We start from the raw sequence: 26,904 nt of genomic DNA, 5'->3' as shown, positions 1-26,904 counted from the left end.
TTACTTCCCTGGAGGAAAGGGGAAGGTTGGATAGCCGTGTGGGACTATCTCCCTGAATGTGCCTTTGGGGAAAAGACAGGTGTTGAAGACAGCAGCCACCAGCGGCCACAGCCAGTTCCCCAGAGGACCCACATAAAAGGTAATACAGCCCCAGACTAAACAAGGAGACACACCTAGGCGCAGCTTCTTATCCTGTATCTAGGAGTAGAAGGAGCCTGTATGTGTGTGCAGTTTCTGGGGGAATCTGCTTGTGTTTGGGCATTTGATTAGTTTTGAGGAGAAGGGAGCAGCATGTGCATGAGAGAGATTTGGGGATGCAAGGAATGAAAGAGAGAGTGTATGTGTTCTTGTGTGTGGAGTGAAAGAGTTTTTGGCGCAGAGGCAGCAGAGTGTGTGTGGTAGAAGATTAAGAATGGGAGATTTCACAGAGATTTGGAACAAGGGTCATGAGAGAGTGGGAAGAAAGGATAGCAAGAGGGTTGAAAGTTGGAAGGAGGAAGAGAATACAATGTGGAAAAAAGAAAGATGGCGGGGGGGAAAGGAGAGAACAATTATTACATCATATAGAAAACATGATAGTGAAGAAAGACAGAGGCAAAGATAATGAGATATGTATGAGAGAAAAGGAAAAATAGTGTAGTGACCAGAGAAAGAAAAGAACAAATGCAAGAGTGAGAAAGTAAATGGTTAAAAGTTTTTACGTAGAAAGGGGAGATTCAAAAGGATTCAATAAATAATTAAATTAACAACGTTTCTGAAAGGGGTGCGTGCTGGGGACGGAAGTTTGCCTCGGGCTAGCCACGGCTGGCTATCCTGCCTCTCTCCCCATTTGCTCTTTTTATATTGGTGCTGTTTGTGGTCCCTCCTGACTTGTTTTTCTGTGGTTTATCTGTGAGTGGGTCCTTTGAGGGTGGACTCAGGGGATGCCTGCAAAATGACTGAAGATCAGAACAGCCTTGCTCCCAACTTGCAGAAAGCAGCACAAAGCTACTCTTAGATTGCTATTCCAGACGATGGGGAGGGATAGTACCCCCCTGCTTTCCAAAGGCATTGAATGACTTTATCTATGCTCTGTGCAGCCCACCAGTATTGACCATCCACAATCCGACCCCCCTGCACTTCTGCTTTAAAGGGCTGCTCTGGCTCTCAGCTCCTTGACAAGCAAATTGTGTGCAGAGCCCTGACACAGGGTCTGCACCCGCCACCCATTGTCAGCATGCCATTTCCACTGCATTCTGGGCTGCGTGCACCCAAGGAAAGGTCCAGAGCACAGAGCACTCTGTGTATTACATCTGGGGTACTTTTCACAAGCAAGTGTGTGGTGCTTTATTTATGCTTCAGACATGACAGCCAAAGCAAAAACCAACATTAATTCCATGTTCCTTGTAGTGTACTTGTCGAGTCCCATATCCATTTGCCTGCACTTGAATGCTTCTGTGGAGCTCTGAGGCCTAAGAAGACTGGAGTCTGCCAGAAAAGATGAATTTCCTTTCACAACAGGAAGGCTTGGGAAGTAAAACAAAGCAGACATGTTGTAAATTACTTCTGCTTTTCAAATACCTTTTGCAGTATTCTCCTTACCATTACTTTATCTTAGCACTTTCAGTACATAACTCTTGTTAACTGAGAAGAAGGGCAAGAGAAAAGATAAAGATGATGTTAGGTAAGAAACCTAGGGAATATCAAACTGGCTTTGGACTTGGGTATAGGCATTGGCTTTTGTTCAGTTCTGGTTCAGCTATATTTTGTAAACTTGTTTAAAGGCATAATTGCTAGTAAATGCTTGCAGCGTCTGTTTTTGGCTCCATCATGGTCAAAATGCACCCTGTAAGGCTGAAACACATACAACTGTATTCCACTTGTGCATTTTTCTAGTGAGTTCTCTAATGCAATACAGATGTGACGTCCATTGTACCTTATCAGGCATTTTTGTGGTATGCTTTACTGTACATTAGCAACTTCAATTTCAGATTTCTCAGTCAAGTTTCTTGTATTTATAGACTAGGGGGTGGGAATGCTGATTAAATTGTAATCCTCACAGTATTCTGATAATCAACCTTGCCAGCATGGGGAAGAACAACCTGCACCTTCCTGTGTCAGTCTGGTCCCTGTTCCCCACAAGGGCATTGACTCCGAGGGAGTCAGGATGTTTGCACTGCCTGAACTCCTTTGGGGGTCTAATGGGGAGAATGCAGTTTTAAGTTCCACAGGGGATGCACTGAATCAACACCAAATCCCTCTTCAAACAGCACATGTTGGCCCTGGGTTCTACTTCTCTCCTGTTGAAAGGATGTTTGTGTAGTTCTGTGTCACTGCAGCCCATTCTCCTTCTCTCCCCCAGTGGTTTTTCTGCCACCAGAGACTCTGTGCAAAGACCTCAAATGTGAGAAAAAGCAAGCGACTGGATTGCAGTCCAAACTGCACTGGAATTCATTCACTGCAAAGCAGCACCAATACAGTATTAAAGCATAATGTTTTTATTGCATGAGTGAAATATGTATTGTATAGTTAAAATAACTCATGGAATTAAGTTATTACGTAAGACCATAATAAATGACAAAGCCCATGCTAGGTCACATTAGTTCTTCTTCAAGTGCTCATCCACATATATTCCACTCTTATTAGTCAGAAATGAATCGAGGACTTCATACTTGCCTAGTGGGTATCAGAGTAGGCATATGTCCTGGTACCTTTCTCCCTCACCCCCAGGCTCTTTTCCATATAATAGTCCATCATGACCCCATTGAAACCCTTGGAGTTTATGCACCAGCTCCTAAAAGGAAAGGGAAGAACCAAGCAGACAGACTGTCATCAGGTTCCTTTCACACCAGAGAGCCTCAGTACTTCCGAGAAGGAGGCTGTGTGCTTCAGCCTCTGCAATATTCTCCTCCCACACTACAGCTACATCAGAATGGTCAAGAGTTGCTCCATAAACAGTGCGCTCTCCCTGCCATTTGGGAATTCCTTTTTTCCTGGAGTCATGGAACCTAAGAACATCCAACCCCTAGGTTTCAGAGATAGTCTCAGTCAGATATTCTCTGCAGTTCCGTGCTATCCCTACTTCTGACCCCCTTTCCTCGTCACTTTTCAGGGACCTCTCTGATGAGAGACTGTTTCCTCAGGAGGTGGAGTAACTTCTGTCTCTCAGCACAAGAGAAGCAGTTTCTCTGCAGTTTAGGGGGAAGAGTTTTTATTCTGATTACTTCCTAAAATCACAGAAGGTCTCAATACTTTCTTCTACTTCCACTTCAGAATGGTAACTCTAGCTTCTATAATTCCATCACTAGATCTGTAGGACTGTTTTGTGACTCTCAATCTGCAAGATGCCAGCTTCCACATCTCCATACAGCGGCACACAGAAAGTACCTAAAGTTTTAGACTCATAGACTTTGTCAGAAGGGACCATCATGATTATCTAGTCTGACCTCCTGCACTTTTCAGGCCACAGAACCTCACCCACCCACTACTGTAATAGACCCCTAACCTCTGGCTGAGTTACTGAAGTGTTCAAATCATGATTTAAAAACTTCAAATGACAGAGAATCCACCATTTACCCTAATTTAAACCAGCAACTGACCCATGCCCCATACTGCAGGGGAAGGCGAACCCCCCCCCCCCCCCGCCAGGTCTCTGCCAGTCTGACCCAGGGAAAATTCCTTCCCGACCCCAAATATGGTGATCAGTTAGACCCTGAGCATGTGGGCAAGACCCTCCAGCCAGTCACCTGGGAAAGAATTATCTGTAATAACTCAGAGCCCTCCCCATTGGATACATTTGCTGCTAGTGGTCACAGATCAGCTACATGCCATTGTAGGCAGTCTCATCATACCGTCTCCTCCATAAACTTATCAAGTTCAGTCTTGAAGCCGGTTAGGTTTTTTTACTCCCACTGCTCCCCTTGGGAGGCTGTTCCAGAACTTCACTCCTCTGGTGGTTAGAAACCTTCATCTAATTTCAAGCCTAAACTTGTTGGTGGCTAGTTTATATTCATTTGTTCTTGTGTCCATACTGGTGCTTAACTTAAATAACTCCTCTCCCTTTTTTAATTACCATTATTAATATTATCTACCATTATTAATATTACCTACCTACCTAGCGCCAAGGTCCTAGCAGTTGTTGCCACCCATCTGAGAAACCAGGAAACGATAGTTTACCCATAGCTACATGAGTGGCTCGTCCAAAGTAAATTGCCTCAGCGGGTGGAAAGTTTCATTCGGTGGATTCTTCAGCTCTTTATGACCCTACACTTAAATATCAACACAGAGATGGCCCAGTTAACACCTACATAGAGGATAGAATTCACAGGGGTAATGTTAGACTCCACAACAGCCAGAGGTTTCCTTCCCCAAGGCAGATTTGAGGCCATGTCCAACCTTATCAATCAACGTAAAGAAGATCTGCATACCACCATGAGGACTAGTGTAAGTCTCTGCAGGCATGTGGCCTCCTGCACGTTCATCATGTAGTGTATCAGACTACATCTTCATTTAAAGCGGGGTTAGTTAAAATTGGTGTACTTGCGGTACAGACATGGGATGGCTATGCCTCTACTAGTCCTTCTCACATCATTGAATTGATGGCAAGTGTGCAGGGAGTACCTTTCTCTCCATCCCTCCCAACCAAGACCTTAGTTATGGATGGATTGTTCTGCGATGAGGAATACATCTGGACCATCATCATGCACAAAGTCTATGGGCACATGAGGAGACTCAACTACACGTAAATGTATTAGAGTTCAGAGCAGTTTGCCTAGCCTGTGTTGCTTTCCTTCCAATGATCCAAGGACTGACAAATCAAATTATGACTGAAAATGATTATGTTTTTTACAAGTAGGCAGGGGAGAAGCCCAATTGTCTCCTTTATGTTGGGAAGCAATTCAGTGATGTAACTGGTTTGTTCGGGATCACATATTTCCCATAAACTACATCTTCCAGGTCTGCAGATGGCTCTAGGAGGGTGGTGAAGCACTGGAATAGGTTACCTAGGAAGGTGGTGGAATCTCCATCCTTAGAGGTTTTTAAGGCCTATCTTGACAAAGCCTTGGCAGGGATGATTTAGTTGGTGTTGGTCCTGCTTTGAGCAGGGGATTGGACTAGATGACCTCCTGAGGTCTCTTCCAACCCTAATCTTCTATGATTCTAGCAGAACCTCTGACCAGACAGTTTTTGTCATGCCAGGAGTATGATCAAGTATTGTGTTGTCAGATGCATCTTCCTCAAGTAGGATCGTCCATCAATATTTGCAAACCCAGAACATTTCTCAAATTCTGCTTTAAAAAAGGAGGTGTAAGCCCAGGATCATTATTGGATGCATTCCTCACTCAGTGGTCCCCAGGGATGAGATGTGCTTACCCTCCAATCTCTCTGACTTCCAGTGTGCTCAGAACGTTCAGACAGGACATTCACGGTCATCATGATAGCACCTGCCTGGCTAAGGTAATTTTGGTATCCAGATCAGATACTCCTATCAGTTTCTCCACCAAGACCCTTGCTTCTTCTACCAGGCTTAATATCTCAGGACAGTAGGAATTTTTACATCCGAATTCAGTCTCCCTCTACCTGGCAGCTTGAACTATTAGTTAGATGTGAGACCTAGAAAGATCATGTGCCTCAGATATCCAGATCATTTTCATTCAAAGTAGAAGAATTCCACCAGGCTAACTTGGGCTGCTAAGTGGAAGACATTTGGGATTTGGTGTGAGCAACCACCATTACAACTAATTTGGATTATGTGTGCTCTCTAAAGAGTTCTAATTATGCCTAGTAAAGTACACCTGGCAGACATATCTGCATATCTCACTTCCCACTCCAACCCCATTCAAAGATACACATTTCCCCCTGACTGTAGTTACATTTCTTAAGGGCCTTATGCACATTTTTCCATCAGTCAAGGAAACTCCTCCTTCTTAATGTGCTCCTTCTTAATGTGCTCCAAGTTTAATGGGCCCCCGGTTGGAACCCCTGGCAGTCTGTTTTGTGTTGTGCCTATCTATGCGCCTATCTGTTGCCTTTTAATGGCAATCGCATCTGCCAGAAGAATTGGGGAAATGCAAACTCTCATGGCAGACCCTCCCTATATAGTATTTTTGTAAGGATAAAGTATTACTCATACCCATCCCAAGCTCTTGCCTAAGGTCCTCATGTATTTCCACTTCAACCAAATGATTCATTTACCAGTATTTTTCCTTAAGCCACATTAAGCACTCTTTACATGTTCTCAGAGCCTGATCCTTTCATTTTAAAAGAATCAAACTCTCCAGAGTTTTCTCAAGGCTATTTGTAGCATTTGCTGACAGAATGAAAGGTCAAGCGATATCGGCACAAGTGAGTATCGGAATGTTTTAGCTAGTTTAGATCCCCCAGCTCGGTTTAGGGCTCATTTCACTAGGGCTGAGGCAGCTTCCATCTCAGACTTTTTTTTACTAAGCATTATTCCCTCATGGAAGCATTGAAGTATGAAGTTTCTTTTTTCAGAGCTGTGCTGCAGTCTGTGTTCACGTAGACACTTTCACATCAGGTCTTCTTCTTCTTCAGTGCTTAGCGAGTTGGCCATAGCGATCGTTCACCGTTTGGTCCGCTCTTGCGCAACCACAAAAGCTTGACGGCCTGAGAGTCCAACATCGGAACAGACTTGATGAACCCATGTAATAGGGAGGTCTGCCTCTGGGCCGCCTCCACCCACATCAGGTCACCACTTGTGCCCTCCTTCCCCACTACTGTGGAGTCCTATAACATCTGGATTCTGCAGTGGCGAAGGAACTGAATGGCTGTTGGACCCACACTGCCCTTGATGTCCATGGTACAGACTATGATGACATTCAGGGTGCATGCATGGCCCCAATGCACACCACTGGCCAAAAACTCCCAATCTTGAATGCATGGGGCACGTGCATACCAAGAGTGAAATACATATGAACATCTTGAAGAACTCCAGTTTCCGTAAGATAAATAATTTTTCTTTCCTAAATGGTTTTTGCTTTCATATTGTTTGGATCCAAATGCCTCCTTATCCTTGCTGTTTGCATAACAGTATCCCAATATAAGCTGCCCAACGGCTTTCAAGATTTTTGTAAGATTTTTCTTTAAGCAATACTTATTCTAAGAGCAATACTACTTATCAACTTTTTTCTGAAATCTCATATCAGCAATTTACAGTTCCTGCTGCTTCAAGTTTCATGTGTTTGTAGGAGCACTTAGCATCCAGTCTTTTATATCACAATCTATTACTCACAGGTGCTACATGATACAGGATTGTGTTAGCACTTTATAGATCTTTTATCAGATAAGTGTATGTGTTTCTGTGCCAGGCAATCAGAATGAGACTTCTGCCTGGCTAGTGAGTTACTAACCGACACGAGTTAAAAAAAACAAAAACCTTTCCATACCTGCTCTTTTATGGATAAGTTAGAGTCTGATTGGCTGAGGCCGACAAAAGATCCAGAACTAAATGTAAGCCAGTAAAAATGCAGCAGGGAAATATTGATGCTTTGAGCATCAATATTTTTCCATAACATTCATCAGGTAAAATGTTTAACTTGTTTGCTATTATGAACAGTAGTTGTGACAGTGAATTATCACAGGATCAGCAGCTCAGCTTTTCTCCTGCAGTGTGTGTAGCAAGAGACCATTATCCTATGACCACATTCCATTCAGTTGGAATTATCTCTCCACAATCATGGCAGTTAGAGATGGAAAAACTTGTTGGATCATCCAGTCCATCTCTTTGCAGTACAGTAATATTTTTAATTAATTCCTGAGTTTATATAAAGAGTCGTAAATTATTGGGTTTTCATATCTCCCCAAGGAGTGTTGTCAACCTATGTCAGGTGATATTCAGTCTAAATATGGCCTGGTCAGTTTTAATAATAATACTCTTATATGGATTGTCCATCTAAAGATCTCGTAGCGCTTACCTGACCTTTGTTTATTCACTTCAGAGAGGTACTCAGTTCAGCATGAACCAAGAAAGGTCAATCAGTGAAGTGCTGTAGCTCTGCTTTTTACATCTTTTTACACCCCAAAATGTTTGGGGTGCTTCATTTCAAACATGGGTTCATTTGAGAGTGGCTAACCTGTGTATAAATCCCAGGATAAGATTACAGTGGGAATGATTCTGGTATGAGGGCTGCACCTCAGATTTGCAATGTAAACTGAGTTCCTGACTGGCCTGGTGCTTGGGTCACTCAGACATATTATGCTGAATGACTTCAACATCCATGTGGACAATAGATCTCATGGGCATCATGACAGCCATGGGACCATCTGAGATGCCTTCTGGCTGTACACGCCAGTGGAATATTCTGAGTCTTGTTTTCAGATGCGCGCGTGGAAAATTATATTTTAATCAGGTTTAAATCATTACCTCCTCCAAGATGAAAACAAGACTCACCTTTGCTCTCATCTTGGTGCAGGACCTGTGTCATAAATCCATCCGCAGCAGTCTGTGGACCCAGTTAGGCTTTAGATTTCTTTAAGGGATGAGTTTTATTCTGCCACCCCCTTCTGTTTAACAGATATGCATGTTGGGGAGACAGTGAGATGATTTGGACTGCAATTCCATTACTGTGTGGATGGTTTACGGCATCACCACTAGGCAAAAGCACCCTCTTCCCTCTGAATTTAGCTGAACATTTATGGCCATTTCTTGCTGATTCAGAACTTGTCACTGATGTTACTGCTTTGCGAACTCCAAATTGGACTGCTGCAATGCATCTGTCCTTGAAGACCATTTGAAAAGTACAGCTTGTACAGAAGGTGACTGATTGCATAGTATGGTTTGTCTTGACAGCTGGGTTGCATTTTACTAACAGTCTTTGGGTCTGAATGGGTAAGAGACAGAGGTGGTGTTTTTTGGTAGGAGCATTCTCCTATGGAATGCTGGTCCAAAAGAGCTCAGGTATACTGGCCCATCAGGGCATGAGGAAGTCTTAGTCACTTGCTCAGGCAGTTACTAGGATGGAAGGATTGTGAGATCTGAACTAGGTGCATTTTGGAGCAGGTGGCAAATCTTAGTTAGCTTAGTTGCCAACACGTAGTGCATGCTGTTTCCATTTTTTGTGCGCGGCTGCATTTTATAAAATAGATAACGAAAATATTCACAGTTTGTTCCCATTACATGTCCAAACAGAGAAGCTACCAAAAAGACAGAGCAGAGCTCAAATGAGCTGAATATTCTTATTTACAGAGGTGGGGGAGGGAAACACAGGGTGGTCTAGTGGTTAGAACAAATGACTGTGGGATCCTTGAGTAGGTTTCTTGACCTCCCTTTGCATCAGTGAAAGCATCTGTGAAACTTTGTGAAGGAAGCTCACCACAAAACAGATGTAGGGCTATCTTGGGTAAATAGATTACCAAAAAAAAAAAAAGAGAGAGAAAAGCTACACATTTTACAAAACGCAGCTGTGTAAATATTGTGTGGGACAGGGAAGAGTTGGAGAGGTGGAACACACACCCTTTCTTTTTTTGCAGAAGCTCTGCTCTGTGCACTGTTTATTACCATTACCAGTACAACCATCACTATATTGCATGGCACACAGTGCAGCTACTGTGTCCCATACACCGACTTTCATCTTTTCTTAAAGGGGAAAAACAAGCCTTATTTTAAAGTAAACATGTTTTCAAAATAAAAATGTGCAAGGGGGCAGGGGGAAACGGAGAGGGAAGGATACCGGAATGGGAAGAGGAAGCATCTCCCTTTTTTTCTTCTCTGAGCTCTCTATTGGTTCCTTGTATGTTGTTTACATGTTAAATGAACCCTGACCTTCTAAATTAATCAATCCAGGTGCCTGTTGCTCTTTTTCTTTTCCTCAGCTCTCACTGACTTTACAACCCATACATTTCATCCACATATGCTCAAATCTTCATATTACACGTCTACCCATAGCCCTAAATGCTGCTCAACCCACCCGGTTGATGGGCTTTGGCCATGGTGATCTAAGGGAAATAGGAAAGGAATGAATCCTTCCTATCAACCTGGCAGCTTAGTGTGGAGTAGAGGCATAGCTGCCTACTGCCATTGTAATAGTATATGGGCTGTAGTAGCAGCTAGGCACAATTGCACCCCTACCTGGGGGTTTAATCCTGGGCACCCGTGCAAGCCCCGGAATGCCAAGTTTCCCTCTTCAGCCGTTCCACTGTATTTAGGACTTTCTGTAACAAGAGCAGGGGAGGCAGCATTTAGCCTTTAAACTCTGTTCATTTTCTTTTGTCCTATAGCACCATGCAAACTCACAATACAACATGGGTGTGTTAGACACCGATCTGCAGCGCATAGCTGATGGAATGTTATTGCAATAACAGTGGTACCTCTGTCGTACAATACAGAGAAGATTCAGTGCACCCAGAGCTCCTGTTGACTTCAGCAGTTATAGGTGCTCAGCTCTGGAAATCACGTCTTTTTTATATATATAATGAAAATAGTACTTCTCTTATTCTGTTACACCAAACCACTTGCCATATTTTTGGTGTGACACACCAAAAAACATGCCATTGGAGGGCCTTGTTGCTCAGAAGCTGTAATTATTTAACAAATTAAAAGCCTATTTTCTTCCCTCAGGTACATGCACACAGCGTTCAGTTACCACACACACATACCAGAACACTGGAAACCCACCCAAATCAGACTGAACCTTCAAATCCTTACTCACAAGAATAGCACCACTGAAGTCAGTGGGACTACTCATGTGAGTCAGGGTTGCAGGTGGAGAGCAATCTGACATTTATTTTAAAAGTAAGGAGCTCTTGCAACCAATAGACATTTTGAAAAAGTATATATGTATAGATTACCTTTTCTTTATACTCCATATAAAACATCCTGTTCTAAGCGCACATTTGTCTATAGCAGATTGTAGTCGTATCATTAATGCATTATCCTGCTCTGAACAGAAGAGAAGTATTTTAGATATAGTCCAAAGTTAACCCTATCCTGGGTCTTGCCTTAATTGTTAACTTAACAACAAACAAAATGCAAACATCATCCTAAGCCTTCACCTGCACATGGCGGTTCCTAGATGTGCATGTGGTAGGTTTGTGGTGGTAGTTGGCCACTCCATGCTTTCTCTGTCTCTATCCTTAGTTCTCCCTTCTTCAGAGACACACCACAGCCGTTTAGATTGAGAACTAATTGGGCACACCTGATCTAAACTTCCTATGACTTAGTGAAAGTACTTCTGAATCTCAATACGGAGTTCAGTCATCGGACATCAAGATGGCTCATTGGAAGCATGCTGCTTCTTTGCAGAGTCCTGGGTTCTGCCACCCGGCTTGTATGGTATTTTGAGAATTTAAAAAAAATATTTTTCAAAAATTCCAGCTGAAACTTCTTGTGGAAGTTCTCAACCGAGCAGTGAACTTCACACAAAGGTTTTAAATAAATTGGTTGGCCTGTGAAAAGAAACCCATTGTCTTGAAATCTAATAACTGGGGGGGGAATGAGCAGGAGTTAGGAGTTTAAAGTAGTCTTAAGTACTGCACATGCCACTGAGTCCCTCTGCCAGCAGTTGTGATTTTACAATAGCACTTTCCTATGTTTAAAGTGTTTTCCTCTGTGTTGCTATGGGAAAGGCGCACATGAACAAAAAGTGGCACTGACTATACAGGCTAAACAGTGACATTGACTGTATACAAAGTGCTGTCTTAATGCACAAAGTAAATACACTGAAAAGACTGAGAGAATATTTTTTCTCTCGTCTCTTTCAGCTGCTGTAATCTTAGGTGTATTACTTGTAAAAACTAGTAGGATAAAAGAAAACAGACGTGATTTTTAGATTGACTGCATCACTTTAAAAATGGTTAAGAATTGATTTGCCAGACTCTTGGGGAAATGCTGTAATGTTTTTGGCTGTGTCCTATTTTCTGCTGCCAGCTAAAAGTACCATCTGGCTTGTTTGGGGCCCTACTCTGTCTCAGGTGCTTCCAAAATTCTCTCCAACTAGTGGATCATTTCATTGGGCTGCTGTGTCTGCTACGGCATGTGTCCTAGGCTGGGAATCCTACTGCTTCTGTTTTCTGCCATCTTTTTAACTGTGGTGTATATGTTTGGGCACAGATCTTACTGCCTCTCTTGAGGACATTTGCATCATTGTCAGCTGCACATATTAAATTGATATGCAGAGCTCACAAACATGTATTCCATCTTTTGTCCCTTTGTTTGTACAATTGTTCCAGTTTTAATTCTTCTTTGACACCTGGAATATCACAAAGCTGTTGATAATCTGCTGGCTACTGAGGAAAACGACACTGATAGAAGGATAGTGTGTGTCAAACTTGTATCTAGACAATTGCAGGCATATAACATGCTCTCATAGCTGTAGGAATCCTAAATCCATTACTAATCTGGAGTGCCAAATGTGGCAGTGTGCTGCACTGTCGTTCCCTCACTAGAGCAGACAACAGTCACTTATAATTGATTAGAAAAAAGTATTGTTTACTTCTACGGTATGCTATAGTGGGTTGTCTGATACGAGTCGTATTTAGTACATGCTTGCTGCCATTTTGTGAGGAAGGAAGGGGCTGTAACAAAATGGCATCTACATTTAACTCCTTATTTCTAGGTGAACTATTGCCCCAGTGTACACATTTCTACATAAGCATAAGAATATTCAGGGGAACTAAACTCAGGAGCCATTCTTCTGATGTGATCATATTTAAAGATTTGAGGTGCTTTGACAGATATACAGTTGTAGGCTATATTGTCCTGTTTTTAAAATGATCTGTACCATACGTTGCTGACTTAATTTTCTTGTCCATTCATTTCAATCTGTGTTCCAAAGAATGCTGAGACGGTAGTTTAGTAAATACCAGGTGGCTATTATATATTGGTAAAATGTTACATCATGGCTCTTTCTCGTTTGTAAGATTATATTGTTCATTATATAAACCTTTCTTGCTATTTACATTCTTCTAGAAGTTTGTGGTTCCTTGTATGTTGATATAGTAGCATGGGTATCAAGAGTCAATAACATGATTCTCTGTATTTGAAAGACTTGGGAGATAGTTTTCAGTAAAAAACCTGAATGCTTCTGTTAGGTATTAAAAGTTCCAAAAGCTGTGCTTAAGTAAAAAAGAAGTACCACAGGATGACATTATTTTCATTTATTTGTGCCAAGTGTGTGAGTGGAGTGAAAATTTTAAAAGCTGTAATCTAGCTCTTTTAACAGAGAGAGAGAATATGCAGAATATGTTGCTTAGAGTATTAGATAAGCTACAGTGTGTTAATCAAACATTTTCATGATATGAGGGCAGTTAAGAAAACAGTACAATTTTTACTAATTGCGATCGTAAGTAAACGAATCTATCATTACATTGTCAGGAAGAGTGACATTGAGCAGAAACACCCTGCTAATCCCTAGAAGATAAGTATTTAACGTAATTAGAACGCCACTGTCTCCTTTGTTGAATGTAGCATTAATCATCACAAAAAGTCCAACTTTATCCAAGATGGCTTTTCCTGATATGTCATTGTGTTAGATAGCTTCTAACGCTATTTTGTGAAGATATAATATTTGAAGAAATGACTACAGCTGCATAGTTTTCCCTGTTCTGGTCTCTTGCTGTTTGATGAGCCGACATGTATATTCTTATTAGCAAATGTTACATTATATAACCATTTGTTTCTAGGCCTCGAAAGCTACACATATTTGAGCTATTGAACTATTTCAGATATTCAGCCTAAGGAATATCAAAGAAGCATAAATAGCCTTTACTATATTCTGTCTGACAGGTTGATGTATCTTTGACTCTTCATATATGGCACGACAGTAGTTTCATTGTTGTGGAATAAACAGAAAGTTTCTTGCCTTGAATTGTAGCTCATAACATCACACAAAAGAGAGCCTCTTTCTATGAAAAATCTCAACATTAAAATGATGAAAAATGTTGCCACCTTCCAGAATTTATCGGCACTACATTCCCCGCCTCTCCCCATTGCTTGTCATTTCTGCTGTGAAATGCCGTCTGGTTATGAACTGGTATCAACTTGGATCAGTGCACAGCTGTATCTTCCCACCTTCTCAGTGACTCAGAAGGCTTTGAAGGGAAAGAATAGGATTTAGTCAAAGATGACAGCAAGGCTTCGCTAAGTAACAGGTGGAGGTCAAGCCGGTTTATTTGTTGGGATGAACAGAGTACAGAGATGAAAAATCAAATGCTTTGCCATAATAAGGTTTAGAAAGAAAATGCTGACAGTCTCAGCTTTGATTCCAGCTGACAGAACCTTTTCTAGGGTTCATTACTTGATTTCACAGTCCAGACCATTTTAAGAGGCTTAAAATTATATTTCTGCAGTCCTCTGTAAAAGTCTTCAATCGCTTTTTAAATTTTTGCTTTAAGTAAAGTAACAGGGGCTCTTTATTATGTCATTTGTACATTTTGACAATTGTAAAGACAATGTGCCATCAATAAATTACAAGATGATACAAGCACATACTTCTGATTATTCTTTTTTTTTTTACATGAAGTAAAATTTACCATCTAGCACAAACTTGATTACAAATTTTAAAACAACTTAAATTGGAAATTCCAACTTAAAAAGAACATTAAAATATGTAGGCATGAAGTTTAAGGAGTCTTCTGCCATCGGTACATATGGGATTTGTGTGTAACTTCCACTAACATTAATGAGGAAGCATCCTGTGTGTTTGCATTGAATCACAAAGATCTGAAGAGCCAAATCATGAAGGGGAATCACAGCAAGGCACAAAATAATCAGTGTGTGACATTCTGCCACTGCGTCACCGTGTTTGTGTAGTGCTGACCTATTGTTGTCATGGCATATCGATGCAACATCACAAAAGAATTTCAGGAAGCCTAACTGGAATACTGTTGTGGGTCTCCGTGCTAGTCTAGTTTTCCTGCTTTCGCTATCCCAGCTGCTGAGCGGAGGAAGTAGGTGTTTCTCCTTTCTTTCCCTCTTGCCTTTACCCACAATTCCTTCCTAGCTATTTGGATGGACAGGGAGGGAGTAGCTCTGATCTGTTGGCTCAGCACTCCCCCCTCCTACTCTCATAGCACAGGGAATGCCTCTGTGTTTGAACTCTGCTTACTTTAGGCAGAAAAAGCGGAATCACTGGTCAAACTTGCCAGCACCAAGATGTCAAACCTTCTTTCTGATGTGGTTAATGGAAACACCTTGGGGAATAACTCCAAAAAGTGGCAAAGTCAACCAACCTAAGGCTGTTCACAGGCCTGCATATTCAAATAAAGACCATAAAACAAAATCCCTCCAAAACAGAGTAGGCGTATTTTGTAGCTCCACAGGACCAATTTTCTGGGGCTTCATATTCCTATCTGCCATAGTGTCTAACAATAAAAAATCTGTCCCATGCCAAACCCGGGCAACAACTTAGTCAAATGGCAAGATACATTCTCCTAATGGTCCTACATAAACTACTTTAAAAAGTTACTGTAAAGAGCTCCTTCTCTCATGTGTTTATAGGGGCTGTTTTGCGGCCTTCTATGCTATAGCAGGCAGGGACTGGCAACCTTTGGCACATGGTCCACCAGGGTAAGCCCCCTGGCGGGCTGGGCTGGTTTGTTTATCTGCCACATCCGCAGGTTCGGCCAATCGCGGCTCCCACTGGCCGCGGTTCGCTGCTCCAGGCCAATGGGGGCTGCGGGAAGTGGCATGGGCCAAGGGATGTGCTGGCCGCCGCTTCCCACAGCCCCCATTGGCGTGGAGCGGCGAACCGCGGCCACGGGAGCCACAATCAGCCGAACCTGCGGACGCGGCAAGTAAACAAACCAGCTCGGCCCGCCAGGTGGCTTATCCTGGCGGGCTGCATGCCAAAGGTTGCCGATCCCTGTTATACTTTGATGGAGCCTAAATGCATCCATCTTCTTTGATGTGGAAGCGTGACCAGCAGCCAATATTTTGTGGTTCTACAGCTTTACACAAGTTAAGGAACCCAGAAACTTTCCCTCACTCCACCCCTGTTAATTCAGGCCCTTACCACAGTAATGGGATTTATTCATATCAGGAGAATAGATGAAAGGAAGTTATTGGCAATACCTGGACAGGGGGAAAAAAGGGTATTTCTTATTACATGTGAAGTTTAAACAGATTCTCAGATAAAATGTAACAGCTCCAGGGCAAAATGCTGTGATCCATAGTGGAGCAAAATTCCAGTGACTTTAGCCTAGCTTATCTTGCCTATTGGGAACATCCCCAAGTACCTGGCAGTTTGCTTTGAATTTTAGCTGTTATCCTGTGCACTTTGGGGATGCATTCAGCCCTCACGATACTCTTATAGTGCTTTCCAGAGAAACCGCTGTTGCTGCTGTCATTTGGTATGTGAGACCAGGCTGAGATATTGTAGTAAGCGTTTCTTATATTGTCTCACTACATAGACCAGAGCTCATGAAGTTCTGTCCCTATTGACAAGGTGGATTTGATTTAAATCAAATTGATTTCAATCATAATTTAAATCATGATTTAAATCACTAGTCAGGAAGACTCAATTTCAATGGATTTCTACATAAAAGTGCATTCTTGTTGGTTGTTATAACCTTAATACATATTCTTCACCACTTAAAGGTAGATGGTAGGTTTCATTTTTAGAAGGTACACACGATACATTTTTAAAGTGATTTATTTTGAAAACTTTTCAGATTACTTTTACAGCTATATCAGAAAATGAATGATTGTTTAGTTATTTCATTTACCAAAGGTAATTGAAGCAGATATTTATGAAGTCATTGGGAGGTGAACTATCTCCAATTCAACAGGTTAATCATTAATATTTGGAGGATTTTCTTGCCATGCTGTATTAGGAGGAGAACATCACCAGACAGACATTGAAATGGTTTTATTTAACTAAAACAACAACATTATATATTCTGGATTTTTTTCTTCAACAGAAAACATAATATTTTAATAAAACAAGAATATGAATTTTTGAATTTAGTTAAACATTCACGTTTTTTAAAATCAGGTTTGTTTTTGTTAAAATTGTTTAACTAAAATAGTTAAATGAAATATTAAAAAAAAATATTAAATCGACTATGTCAGCCAGGTCAACATAAGAAACTTAAAACATTGACTTCTGCAGCTAACTCAGTCGTCTTCACCTTCATTTTCCTGTTTGTTCATAATCCGGAAAAGAAAAACAAGCTTTCCTGCTTTTTTAGGTCCCAAACAGTTTCTCAATTTGGAATGTATTAGTCCAAAGGGAGAAAATATTCTTTCTACACAAGAAGAAGAAGCTACTGCTGTTAAAAGTGAGATTATCACTTCAATAGTCTCTGAATCCAAGTGCTTAAGTGACTTCCACCAGTTCAGTGGTGTGACTTTCTTTAAAACATCATCAGCAAACATATATTTCTTGAATTCTTATTCCCAAACTGGGTCTCTTTTACGGCCTGCTGCTATTATAGGTTTTCCCTTCTAGTGAGGGAAGGGTATGGTCGATCTCAAATCAATGAAGGCTACACTCAGAAAGACCTCAAGACTTCTGGAATATGCTGCTCAAACAGTTTCACTTTTGTTTCTACTGCCTGTCCCTCCCTGCTCACATTTATCTCCAGACTTCTTCTCCTTGTTCAGATCTATTCTGCCCACAACAATTCATTGAACTTTTTGAAACTTTGCACTTTTAGAGAGAGGTAAGGGATTGACTCTGTGTACACAAATTTGCAGAGGGACAATAGGGTTGAGGCCTGTTATTTCTCACCTCTATATATTTATTTTATTTAAAAACATTTTTGCTGTTAACAAGCATGTTATCTCTGAAGACACAAATCCACAGTTTGAGAACTGCAAAACTAAACATCTCTGATGCTATCTTCTAGACTGATCACTGAGTCCCATTGGGTAGATAGAAAGATTAAACTAAATAATCTATACAGAAGCCCCTGGAACTGCATAAGATTAGGTCCCTAATCCATGAATTGTTGGAACTCATTTACAAAAGTTTTCTTAAACATTACATGAATATATTGTCTCATACTATAGAATTAGAATTTATAATCCCTATTCCATGATGAGATATCTTTGAGCTATAATGTATCTTAATTAAAACTATCTTTATAAAAAAAATCCGATTTAAATTAAAAAATCCAATTTTTTTTTATTTAAAAAAAATCATTGATTTTTATCCACCCTGGTCAGTGACAAAACTCCCACTGTCTTCAGCAGGGCCAGGAGTTTCACCTGGTATCTTTGTGGCTGCAATACATTTAAAAACTATTTTCCCCACCCCATCTCTTTTTAATTTCCTTTATGAAACTGGAATCTCTCAGGAATCACAGTGGCTTCAGAGAAAAATGCAGTGGGCGTGCTTACACAACCATTGTATACGATTTTATTCCTAGTGACTGGTTCCCGCAGATTTCATCATAGGATGAAAGAGAAAACTCCTATCATGCTCAGGGTATGCTGCTGTCTTCTACTAAGTTCAAAATATTCATGATAAACATTCTGCATTCTCTTTGCTATGATCTGTGTATGCTGCTATTGTGGGAATTTCTTTCACAGAAATCGTTCTCTTCAGTGATACTCAAAAGCACTCACTGTCAAAAATGCCTCTTCTCTCTCACGATCCATTCCACTGCCATAAACCTTGGATTCCCTTGCACTCCCCTGCCCTTACAATGTGCAGCTTCTTTTTTTATTAAACCCTCCATACTCCTACCTCCTCCACATGGAAACTTTCGTATCCTTCCAGGGAGCTCCTCTCTCCCTCTCCAGAGTTTTGGAGGATTTGCAAACATAGAAACATTTCTTTTAATTCACCTAGCCGACTCTTCTGTATCAGAGAAGTGGGGACTTTAAAAATGAAGTGTGCTTGTTTTTTCCTCATTATAAACTGCCACATCTTCCTGTGGCTCCTACAATGTCAGCATCATGATGAAATTGTCCTTCCCATCACAAGAGCACCAGTGTATAGTTTGGAACTTAGTCTCTCAAACAAAAGAACTCACTAGCTGTCAGTCAGCAACAAATTCCTTCTTTATTATGTAGCTGAAGATGACTGTTGCCATCCTGTGACTTTTAAGATAAAATATTAAAGTGTGATCTATATCATACTTTGCAAGTACTACTGAATACCAATACGTAACAGTTTCCTGGGTGCACTCTTGATCTGTATGACTGTAAATCCATTTTCACAATTTGATATCCTGCACATGTTCAGATTGCTGTAACTTCTTTCTTTGGAATAGTGAATAAACTCTTCACCCCCACATTGTGCAGAAATCATGTGACCTGCGAGTATATCTCTGTTTTAATAAGACTTTTTCAATAGCTATGATTTATGTTTAATCCTGGTTAAGTACAGTCTATTTATTAATTGAACAATATGTTAAATGGTTGTATATAGAATTGGAGTCTTCAGAAGTAATGTTAATATTGAATTTATTCTTGTCATCGTAAAAGTCAATTTAAAACATTATCATGCAATAGGTAAGGTCATAGTTCTAAATAATCTGCATATTTTACCCATATCCATCTCATAGTTTGTGAGATTAGTAGACATCATTGTAATATATGGCCACGGATGGTTTTGATCTATTAGGGTCAACAAATATGGAGCAAATGGTGTTTGAGAAAATAGATTCAGATTTTCTGTTCCATATTGTTTTTGGTTACTATAATTCTCATACGGATTGCTGCAGTTTGTGCCTACTTCTATATCTAATCTACCAAATATACTGAAAAACTCTCATAAAACATTGCCGCAGAACAACCTTAATTTTGAATTTCAACGGCTGGATGTCTAAAAAGACATTTTTGATTATTATATTTTTTTCCTATACAATAGTAAAGGACTTTGAAGCTAACATTGAAGCTAACATTTAGTTGAAATTTTTATTTTTTTCATGCTATCCATGAAACATCTCATAATTTTCAAATATAAAATTCTCATGAAATTCTTTTATAAAGTAATTGATAGTATGTGATGTATATCTTATTAGTGACCTCGCTGATCACTTCAGTAACATCGCTGGAAGACAGCTTTGCATATCACATGTAAATCAATCCAGATGATGTTACATATGTGTCCACACAAACAAACAGGCTTCTTCTTTGTGTAAGCCATGTTGTACCACAGATTTTTCGGCAAAGCCCCTCACTGTTTTAAGTGGGTACTTGTCTGCTTGAAAACTGATGGTAAGACTCCTGCTGCAAATTGCATAATTCTCTGGACCAACTTTTCTGCTGGTATGACCTGATGCCACTCTGTTGTAAATTGAACGGCATCATTTCACTCCAGCAGAAATTTTGATCCTCATTATCTTTAGTGGGACAAGAATCTGGTCTTGATTTTCATTTTCTGGTCTTTGAAAATCTTTTTTCAAAGTGACCTAAAGGACTTCAGTGTCTGAATCCCATTGAATTTCAGTGTAAGTTGGGCATCTAACTCCCTTAGGCTCTTTTGAAAATCCTAGTCCTTATTTTTAATCAATCAATCTCTTTTTAACAATTATTTGGAACAAATACTGGCACAAAGGTTTTACTGCTATATTTGGCATAGTGAAGTTGTTATGTCTTTGAAGAGTTAGTATGTCTCTATTGTTTCATTATTTTAAATATTTGGGAGCGATGAGTGCACAGATAGATAGATAGATTTGAGTGATCTCTCCAGAAGAAACTGATACAGGAAACTCAGGAGGAAATTACAGGAAACTCAGGAGGACAAGTTGAAGGTTCCCCGTACCAATTTACATGACCAACACTTCTGTAGAATTCTGACTGATCTCAGTGGCATTGCTGGGGTCGTTTTCAGTAGAATGAACAGTCCTTACATGATTCCTCCAGCATATCAGATACTAATAAACTTTCATTCAACAGCCATCTTGCCTTCATGCATCACCGTTTATTTTGAAACAAACTTTTTTTTTGTCCACTCCCCATTAATATTTGAGCCTCCCAGATTCCTCTTTATAGTACCTCAAGGTATGATTAAAGCTTAAGGCTCTGTTGCACACTTATCTTTTCGTATGAAATTCCCGTGTCAGACAGCTACTGGGAGTGTTTTGGTAGCTATCTACATGGTTAATATTTATTTTCAGATGGAAATTAGTTAACACAAATATGATTGACTTGCTATTGAGTTGTGTGTTATGATTTAGATTATATGTTATGGTGGTGGTGTATTATCAGGAAGGTACTGGCCTAAAGGCAATACTAAAGTGAAATTAGATGGATGTCACATTAGATATATAACTATCTAGAAAGAGAGAGGGCATCAGTCTCCTTTTGCACTAATGTAACTCTTCACTGTAGTTACTCCTAATTTATACCAGTGTAAGTGAGAGGAGAATGACCCCATAGAATATGTGGAAAGTAGGCTACTAGGTATCTATTTACTATGGTAAATGGTTTTTGTGAACTGAATTTCTTACATATCCTTCTCTAATTCATTTAAAAACATCAGTCTCTTACATGGACATTTTAAGACTCTCTGGATGTACTTTGGGAAGCCTTTTGTGCACTTTTTGTACTGGCAAATATCAGGAGGTACAGGAATTAAAAATATCACAATGCTCCAGTGATCCTTAGAAGATGGTGAATGTGAAATATTCCTGTACATTCATTGTTTAAATTTGGGTTGGAGGTTTGCGAAGTGCAGAGTTTTCGAAGGTCTTACTGCGGGACTTCATCATCAGTTCAGTGGCTCCAGTAACCAGAAGCACTGAAGGACCAGAATTCCATTTATGCTTGCGTTTGTGCATTGAGCAGAAGGGTGTGATGCATGATCTGGAATGAACAAAATAGCTTTGTGTTTAGGTATTGCCAAATCAATGAAAATTCAGAACGCTTTAATTTTGAAAACGAAAACAAATTCTTTGGAGAAAATATTGCTGGGGACAGTTTCAAGATTTCTGTTGTCTGAATTTTCTGTTTGTATGTGTACTGTTCTTAAACTTCTTTTTAACTGAAAAACCAGTGAAAAATTAATATTTGCTTTCAAAAAACCACATCTTGTTCTATTTAGCACCATTATGGGCCTGCTCTTGCTCCCATTGAAGAGAGTGACAAATCTTTAATAAATGGGAGCAGGCTAAGGCCCCATATGTTTGGCTTTTTGTATATATAATCGCAAGAATAACAGTACAATAAGTTAAGGTATCCACTTAGATTTCCACCTGTGGTTTATAGTACAAAATCCCTCAATTTTCCTTTTTTATTTAGCAGTTAGCTTTTCCATTTATTCTGCAGTTAAAATTGTCCAAGAAAGAAAGAAAGAAAGTGCTGTAGGCCTGTTTCTCTTCTCAGTTACACTCATAACAGTCAGGGAGAATCAGACCCAGTCTTTATGAAATCTGTGACTCTGAACAAGAAATGTAGGGCTCATCAGTGATTTGGACTGCATGGCTATTGGGGGAGTAAGAACCACCCTTAGACCCCACGTGGGCCACCCAGACCTGCATTCAGGCAGTGCTTGTTTACGTCTTCCTCACAGCATGTGGGTAGGAAGGGGCAAAGAATGGGTGGAGACTTGGCTCTCCTCCCTATTCACTGGCCAGCCTTTACAGATGAGCTGGTTTGGGGACATTGTAAGTTGCTGCTGCCCTCAAGCATACAGGGAAGAGGAACTCATTGGCACTCCACAATACCGCCTGACCCAGTACGACTTATCCACCACCCTTTAATTCAGAACTGTGCCTGATGTGGAAGTCTAGTCTTTAGTGTGCTGAAACCACCATGCTATCAGGAATATAGTGGAAGAAATTTAAAACAGGCCATGGTTCTCAAACATGAGTGCCATAAGTTGGGCATCTGAATCCATATTTAGTCATCTATCTATCTTAGGCTGAACGATAGCATCTATTACCACAGTACCTGAACACTTCAGTCTTTAATCTGATTATCTCCACAGCATCCCTGTGAGGTAGGGAAGTACTATTAAATAAGTGGCCTGATTTTTAGAGGTGTGGAGAACCCACACCACCAGTTGAAGTCAGTGGGATTGAGTAAGAGTTGCAGTACCTGGGCCATTTTTTTCCGGATGATTAAACTTCAGTCCCATGTGCTTTTGCTTTCCTGAAAGAAGCTAAAGTAGAATTGACCAGGACTGAAAAATATGATCTTAGTGAAAGAATAAAATATGAATATATGAAATGGATGGACTAAAGAATATGCAGGATATATCAGGCACATCAACCAAACATATGGTGCTAAGTGAGAGGGGTTTTTTTAAATTGCAAAAAAAAAAAGAAGTCATTTCTGGCAGTCTCAGGGATGATGTCACGTGGCTGTGATAAATTTAGAAGAATGGGACATATTTTGGCTTGTTCTTGGAAACCTTTTTCTCGCATGCAGACTGTATTTCTTCTTTTATTAACCCATTCATAGAATGTTTGAATTTTGCTGCTAAAGCACCATGCTAGCTCACCATAAAATGTGAATGATGCTAATTGCTTTGCACTGCCTAACTTACTGCCATACCCCTTCCATCTTAAAGGACAAAATACGCTCAGAAGTGAGGTGGCAGCTCATCCCCTGCTCTGTTCTTAGTCAAGTTTAAGTTAAATAATTAAATTCTTGTTTGCATATTCCGATGAACTGTGAAGCAGCTGTTTTTTCCTTGAGATCTGATGGATACAATTCCTTATAATAAACTAATAATTTAGCATCAAAAGTAAAACAAGATCAAAAATTCAATAGTGTCTGTTGTTTCAAAACCAAACCATTTAACAATGATAGGTTAAAATGATTATTATTATGATTATGATTCCAGCATCAACATTTGTTTTTCTATCCATTGGTTATTTCATAACTAAATTTATAGTAGATGCTCTGTTTGTAAATTACAGCTGTTTTGGTCTTATAAAAACCTTTCCCATATGATAATGACGCCACTCAGCTCTGCCATAGTTCAAGATCATTTGGCCTTTTCATTCTAAATCCTCAGCATTTGGTGTTTATAACTCAGTCATATGAATTTGCTTTGGGTTGGTGCATATGTTCTCAGCCCAGAAGAGATTTTTGTTTTAAACAAAAGTTGGCTTAAATCAGTTAAGCGGTTTCACAGCACTAGAGCAGAAGAAAGTTTATGGGCTGTCTAAAATGTTTTAGTGTCTTCCTCATAACCACATTGCTAGAGGATATGGCGAAAAGTGGAAGATATGAGGAACACTGCTCCTACGTGTACGTGGGTTTATGGTCCAGTAGAACTGCTCTGAGTACAGTCCCACTGATCATGTTCTTGCCACAACCCTAACACACTCATTCCCTCCTCTGAATTCCAGTGCAGAGATCTGCCACTGAGGCCCTCTGCAGTTCCTGGCCTTCACTACACAGAAGAAACCTAGCATTTCCACTGCATCTGGGGCCTTGTACACTCATGCAGGCAGACACAGGATGCGCTCTTAATGTGGACATAAACATTTAATAATTAAAGTTATCTTACCTTGAAATTTTCATTTCTGAGCATGAATAGGGCTTGTTTCCCCTATGTTTTTGAATTAAACAGCAATACTGTACTGTGAATTAAGGATGAATTTCAGCCCTTTCTCTGTATTCAGTACCTCCCTTCAGCTCTCCAGCGCACAAAGGAAGTACATGAGCTGCATCCTCCAGTGAGGTAATGCAGCCTGCTCTCCCGGTGCACCCAGCCAGCTCCGTGGACATGTGCAGAGGAAATGTCATAGTCCTGTCCCCTTTAGGGAATCCCAGATTGGATTTCATAGTTTCCCAAAGGGAGCAGTTCCTGTGCTCCCGTTAGGATAAGTACTGTGATTGTCCCTAGCCACTTTGGAGAGAATGGCTCATTACATGCCCTCTCCCCTCTTGCACATCTGTGCAAATTCAAGGATAGTCCGGCCCACAGTATACTGAGTGTGCACACATGTTTATACTGTGTGTACATGTGATGCACATGGATGGACACACACAGAGATATAGAAAAATACTTGAAATTGTCATTTGGACTATGACATAGCCATTGCTTTTATTAAGGAATAGAGTCTTTGCTTACTGTGGAGGGAACATTTACAAATAAAGTTATAAGTGATTGAAACATCACTTCTGAACATGCCCAGATGGCACCTGCCAAAATTTTTAACAATCCTAATTAAGCTCCATCCTTTTTGTGACATCACAATGTATATTCATTCTCCTTGCCATTTGATCAATGAATTAGCAGGCTACTTTGAGACATTTTGCATCTGAAAAATTGTTAATACTTCATTCAAACCCATCACAATTCAACCCACCTTCACATGTCCCTGCCCCATCAAAAAGACTTTATCATAATTAGAGAAAATCATGAGAAAATAGTTGATCCCATAGATATGCCGCAGTCCATCTATTCTAAACTTGTATTTTAACATAAAATTAAGTTGTTAACTTTTCCCTGTTGTGAAGAAACAGCCACCACCAGGGAAACTCTTGATAGAAAACAGTCTCTGAACAAACGCTCGTTGCTTCAAAATGGGACTTCACCTACTCCAGTCCTTCAATGTACAATGCACAAGCACACTGCCTTGTGTTGTAAATTAATGTCTTGGGGACTATACAGCTACCATTATTAAGAACAATCATTTTTCTTTTGTGCTATTTCAACTGTAGCCCAAAGAACTTGACATTAATTTTTCTGCATATCTGTCAATAGATAGATATACAGAAAACATACTATAAATACAGTGTTGACAATCTGAATGTGTCTGTCTATGTCTGTAGTAATATAGATATTGACCCATACACACACATATATCATACTGCATATCCACCTATCCTAGCATAGACAGCATACTAACCATCCCAGATTTTAGTGAATCCATTGCAAAACGTGCATTCTACTAACATTTTTGATATTGCATCAGAGCTGAATGACCCACAGAGTTGATATGATATCAACAAAAATAGCTCACATGGAGGAATAAATCCAGTGGTCATATTAACACTGCACCAAGTCTGAAGGTCAGCATAATGTCAGTAGAAATGTTTTCACCCCAGTGGCAGTTCTGTTTTCTATGGGAAGCCGCTGCTATATTTTCATGGGTATAGCAACTGCTCTGAAACTATATAATTGTGACTTTAATATATACACACACACACACATTTAAAAAAAATAAAAATAAAGCAAAGATAACCACACAAATAAATGCTTTTAAAATAACCTAGTCTGAACTAAGCTGCGGAGGGATAAGGAAATTCAGAGTTTGGAGTGAGATTCCCTCTTTCTCTCCTTGTGTATTGATCTTGCAGCACACTTAAAATATCCATGTGCAATAATCTGATAAAATAGTGTGCGTTAGCTAGCAGAGTTAACTATTTAAAAACAGGTTAAAATCCAAGTGCTGTAACCCTTGCAGGTTTCTAAAAATAAAGCATAGTTAGGATTTAATAATAAATAATAATTAATAATAACAAAAAAGCTGCGTCTTCTCTGTACTTCAGATTTAAAAGAAAAATATGGCTGCATTTTAGTACTTATTACTCAGAGCAAACCATGGCCACTCCTGCCCCCAAAAGATCATAAATAAAAGTGAGCTTTCAGCTTGTTGTATTCAATTTTATTTGTCCTTTAAGTTTATTTAGCTGCTTCTGCACTCACTTTCACAATGCATAGGCTGTCGTTCCATGACCTAGCATTATTAAATTGCACTTATCAATCATTCTTGCCAGGAATGCCATCGCCAACCACATTAAAGAAGTCAGAGAAGTCTGGTTTCAGCAGTCCCTCGCCTTCGCAGACCTCCTCCCTTGGAACGGCATTCACACAGCATCATCGACCTGTCATTACAGGACCCAGAGGTGAGGCCTTACCCAAGAGCCCCGAATCAGCTTAAACTTTAGCCTCCACACCCTGAATCAGCATTATTTTCTACTGAAAGTTACCATCAGCCTGTGACACACAATAAGAGGTTTTGCTATTTCAAAGCCGGTAGCCTGAAGGTTTCAGTTATTAAGAACTGTGTTTGGTTACTGGGGTCTATTTGTTAAAGTTTCTGGTGACTATT

The 26,904-nt window shown here is 40.1% G+C and overlaps 1 protein-coding gene across 17 annotated transcripts in view; it reads left to right on the top strand.

The window, feature by feature from the left end:
• The window catches only part of NFIA (nuclear factor I A), a 466,574-nt gene that overhangs the window by 379,415 nt on the left and 60,255 nt on the right, over positions 1-26,904 (top strand). For 11 of the 17 annotated variants that reach the window (XM_037907918.2, XM_043552640.1, XM_043552638.1 and 8 more), the window contains exon 7: positions 26,570-26,698. The exons of the other annotated variants lie outside the window; for them this stretch is intronic. In XM_037907918.2, the coding sequence (XP_037763846.1) occupies positions 26,570-26,698 (129 nt within the window). The remainder of the gene's footprint in view (positions 1-26,569; positions 26,699-26,904) is intronic. 17 annotated transcript variants of the gene reach the window in all.

This window comes from Chelonia mydas, chromosome 8 (genome assembly GCF_015237465.2).
Source record: "Chelonia mydas isolate rCheMyd1 chromosome 8, rCheMyd1.pri.v2, whole genome shotgun sequence".
Classification (NCBI taxonomy): Eukaryota; Metazoa; Chordata; order Testudines; family Cheloniidae; genus Chelonia; species Chelonia mydas.
This window is presented reverse-complemented; position numbering and strand designations above follow the sequence as displayed.